Source organism: Lynx canadensis, chromosome B1 (genome assembly GCF_007474595.2).
Source record: "Lynx canadensis isolate LIC74 chromosome B1, mLynCan4.pri.v2, whole genome shotgun sequence".
In the NCBI taxonomy this organism is placed as follows: Eukaryota; Metazoa; Chordata; class Mammalia; order Carnivora; family Felidae; genus Lynx; species Lynx canadensis.
Genome location: NC_044306.2, coordinates 6,623,744 through 6,627,735, shown reverse-complemented (window position 1 = coordinate 6,627,735; position 3,992 = coordinate 6,623,744). Strand labels below are relative to the sequence as shown.

The 3,992-nt window shown below is 47.0% G+C and overlaps 1 protein-coding gene across 1 annotated transcript; it reads left to right on the top strand.

The window, feature by feature from the left end:
• Positions 1-330: 330 nt before the first annotated feature.
• LOC115511628 (beta-defensin 103A-like) lies at positions 331-1,711 on the top strand. The gene is made up of 2 exons (XM_030311958.1): positions 331-388; positions 1,561-1,711. Exons 1-2 carry the CDS (start codon positions 331-333, stop codon positions 1,704-1,706), a joined length of 204 nt encoding a protein of 67 aa, XP_030167818.1. The 3' UTR covers positions 1,707-1,711.
• Positions 1,712-3,992: the final 2,281 nt, after the last annotated feature.

The following is a 3,992-nucleotide window of genomic DNA, read 5'->3' as shown; positions in this document are numbered from 1 at the left end:
AAGAGGAGGTGGTCTTTCCCACCCATATCTATAACCAGCTCTGAGCCAGACCTGGACCTGATGCCTAGAGGGCATCGGGATGGCTGTGTGCTCACATCAAGTTTGCTTCACCCTTTAGGTTTGCAATTAACTTGGGGTGAGTGGGCGTGGTCTGTGGGGTAAGAGACACTGGCATGAAGCATCAGGAAACACGTCATATTGTCATCACTGTACTATTACAGGAATTGCAGCCGTTGCTTACTTGTACCTATGGCTGTGTCCTGCAATCCTTATAAAGTGGACGAACACACCTTCCCACCCAGTCTCAGCGTGCTGCGAAGCCTGCCGGCCATGAGAATCTATTATCTCCTCTTCGTGTTGCCCTTCCTGTTCTTGATGCCTGTTCCAGGTAAGATGGGTCGGGAGGTGAGCGGGTTGAAACAGTTGCAAAGAGGTCAGTCCCTCCCCATCCTCCAGGGAACTTTAGACCAAGGAGATTTGTTGTATGGGAACAGACATCACCATTTTTTTTTCTGTTGAGAATCATCAGGGACCTTGAAGCAGTTTTCTCAGTCTTTTCTGATCCACTCCTCAGAGACTACATTGCTCACAAAGACCACTCCTTCATGGAAAGATGGTTTTACTTGTTCATGAGACATAAAGAGAATGATACAAAAACCTTTAACACCAACAGGAAAGACTGATTTAATCTGAACTCAGAAGCACAGACTCCCAGTTACTAGCTTGCTGGTTCCCAGTAGAGTCTTTGGGCCTCTTGAGACCCAGGGGACCACGACCACCCCAACCCTTGGGTGCTCCCAGTGGCCACGCCCCTTCCCCACGGCCACCTCGGTGGTCCTCAGCTGAGCTGTGGCCCATAGAAGCCCAGTTGACTGGTTGCTTAGTCCTTCCCCTACTTTACTTCTCATTTTATAGAAAAAAAAAAAAAAAGGGTAATTAAAAAAAAAAAGATACCCTAAAATAAAAGAAAAACAAACAATTCCCTTGAGTGATTAATAGTGATTAGAATAATATTTTATTTAAAAAGGAAATTACAAATTGGCATCTACCAAATCCTAACCAGTATCTTTATACCATGTGTTTTCTCATTTCTTTTTTTTTTAATTTTTTTTCCCCACGTTTATTTATTTTTGGGACAGAGAGAGACAGAGCATGAACGGGGGAGGGGCAGAGAGAGAGGGAGACACAGAATCGGAAACAGGCTCCAGGCTCCGAGCCATCAGCCCAGAGCCCGACACGGGGCTCGAACTCACAGACCGTGAGATCGTGACCTGGCTGAAGTCGGACGCTTAACCGACTGCGCCACCCAGGCGCCCCTGTTTTCTCATTTCTTAATCGGAAGAAATGTGCATGTTCACCCCATGAGGTATACAACTAGGATTATAACTGAATTCACTTTCCAACTACCCGACCCTAAATAGAAGTGTATATTGAGGGCAGGAGAGGCTGGGGGGGCGGGGGGGGGGGATACAAGAAAGGTAGCAGACCAGTTATTTGGGTAATTCCAAAAGCCTTGTGCTTGGACCAAGCCTTCCATGTGTCCTGTTTTTTTCGCTACAGGAAATGGAGGAATTATAAGCCTCCTGCAGAAGCAGTTTTGCAGTTTGAGAAGCGGCCGGTGCGCTCTGCTAACCTGCCTTCCAAAGGAGGAGCAAATCGGCCGATGCTCTCTCAGCGGCCGAAAGTGCTGCCGAAGAAAGAAATAAAAAATCCAGAAACGCGATGGGAGTGTTGTAAAGTGTTGTGAGATGCCTTCTGGAAGTTTGTAGAAGCAAAATCAAATTAAATATTTTTCTCAAAACAATTAGAAGCTTGATTTTTTTTTTTTTTAATTTCTGGTTATTGTGGTCATTGTTACCAAACTGATAGCTTAGAAAGTGTCACTGGACTCACCTTTAATTCAAACACAGGAAAATCTGCAGGAATCCCCCAGGGGACCTGAGCTTATTTTCCAAGGGTTATCAGATTTGATTCCCTTTTTTGCAAATTATGTATCCCAGTGAAACTGGACTGCCTGTTCTTCCTGAAATATTTCCTTTGCCTTCCTGTCACCGGTGCCTCTGCTCTGGCTGACCACGTCGCTGGCATGCAATCACCCTTCTGCAAACTTCAACCCATCCCCCCCGCCCCCCACCCTAGGCCATTGCAGATCCTGCCTCCTTCTTAAAAAGAGTGCCTCTTTCCAGAAAGAATAGGAGATTTCCTCTGATTCATTGCAGGGTTCTGACCCAGTGCTCCTTCAATGAATCTTGCTTGATCTCTGCGTCCCATACATTTGCATATTTCCAATCTCCGTATTTGGTTGCATCACTTTTTTTTTTTTTAACGTTTTTTATTTTTGGGACAGAGAGAGACAGAGCATGAACGGGGGAGGGGCAGAGAGAGAGGGAGACACAGAATCTGAAACAGGCTCCAGGCTCTGAGCCATCAGCCCAGAGCCTGACGCGGGGCTCGAACTCACGGACCGCGAGATCGTGACCTGGCTGAAGTCGGATGCTTAACCGACTGCGCCACCCAGGCGCCCCTGGTTGCATCACTTTTTAAGGGCAAGGACCTTGTCTTACTCCTGTCTGGAACCTCATAAAGTGCCTGGAGCACAACAGCTGCTCAGACGGTTTAGTGAAGTACATTCCAGTGGCTTGAAGGTGCTATGGTTTGAACAGTGTTCTCCCGACGGATGGTTGGAACGGATGGTTCCAGGAGATGGAGAAGCAGGCCCATCTTCCCCATCACCAGCCCTATACAAAGGCAAGAGAACCCGGCTGTCAGGAAGAGGGGAGCAGACTCCTGCAGAGAAGAGCCTGGATCCCACTTCCCATCGAAAAAGGACGAACAGCTGTGGGAACTGCCCTCCTACAGGATGCAGCTGGGGAAGCAGACAGCGATGCCAGACTGCTGTTCCAGACGCTGGACAGTCAGCAGTGTGAGACCGTGGCTGTGGAGGCCGGTGAGAGTCTCCAGTCTCCTGCGGGAAGCAGGTTCCAGGCCAGCGCACAGGGAAGAAGAAGCCAAGCAGACCAGAGATGGATCAAAGTTCAGGCAGCCCAAGACCCCTGCATTCCTGGCATGGAGAACCGGAAAGGGCATCTGGATAAGGACAGAGCTCCCAAGTGCGGAAGAGGACTGTCTTGAATCTTGGCCGGAGTGCTGGGCTCAGCACCTTGGGGTTAAATTTGGCAAGCTCAGAGGAAAACAAAAACACCCAACAGGGATTGGATGGACAATTCAGGAACACACACCGGTCTGGAACACGTGCATTCCCACCAACAGGGTGGAGAGAGTCCTCACAAAGGGATGGCATTTGTAGCCCTCCTCTGGAGCCCTAGTGTGAACTGTTCTGGAATTACTCTGGGTGGTAATGATATGTCAATGCAGGTGCACCAATTTGGCCAGATGTGGATGGGGAGGCTGTGCGAGTGTGAAGACAGGGGAGATGTGTGAAATCTCTGTACCTTCTGCTCAGTTTTCTATGAGCGTAAAACTGCTCTAAAAAATAAAGTCTATTTTTAAAATAAGGTAAAAATTTTTAAGCAACAAAAAGCTAACAAAATTTCTCACCAGAAAACCTGCACTATTAATTTTTTTTTCTTTAGGCAGAAGAATAATGCCAGATGGAAATTTGGCTCTACATGATCAGCTAAGATTCTATGTCAAATGAAGAGCCTGTCAGCTCCTTAAAAAATAAGATAATAAGAAGGGCACCTGGGTGGCTCAGTCGGTTAAGCGGCCAACTTCGGCTCAGGTCGTGATCTTGGGGTTCATAAGTAAGCCCCGCATCAGGCTTTGTGCTGACAGCTCAGAGCCTGGAGCCTGCTTTGGATTCTGTGTCTCCCTCTCTCTCTGCCTTTACTCCATTCATGCTCTCTCTTTCTCTCTCCCAAAAATAAATAAATATTAAAAAAAATTTTTTAATATGATAAGATACATGCTGTCTATAAGAAACTTATGTGAGATATCAAATGGAAAGACAAAGATAGATTAAAAATAAAAGA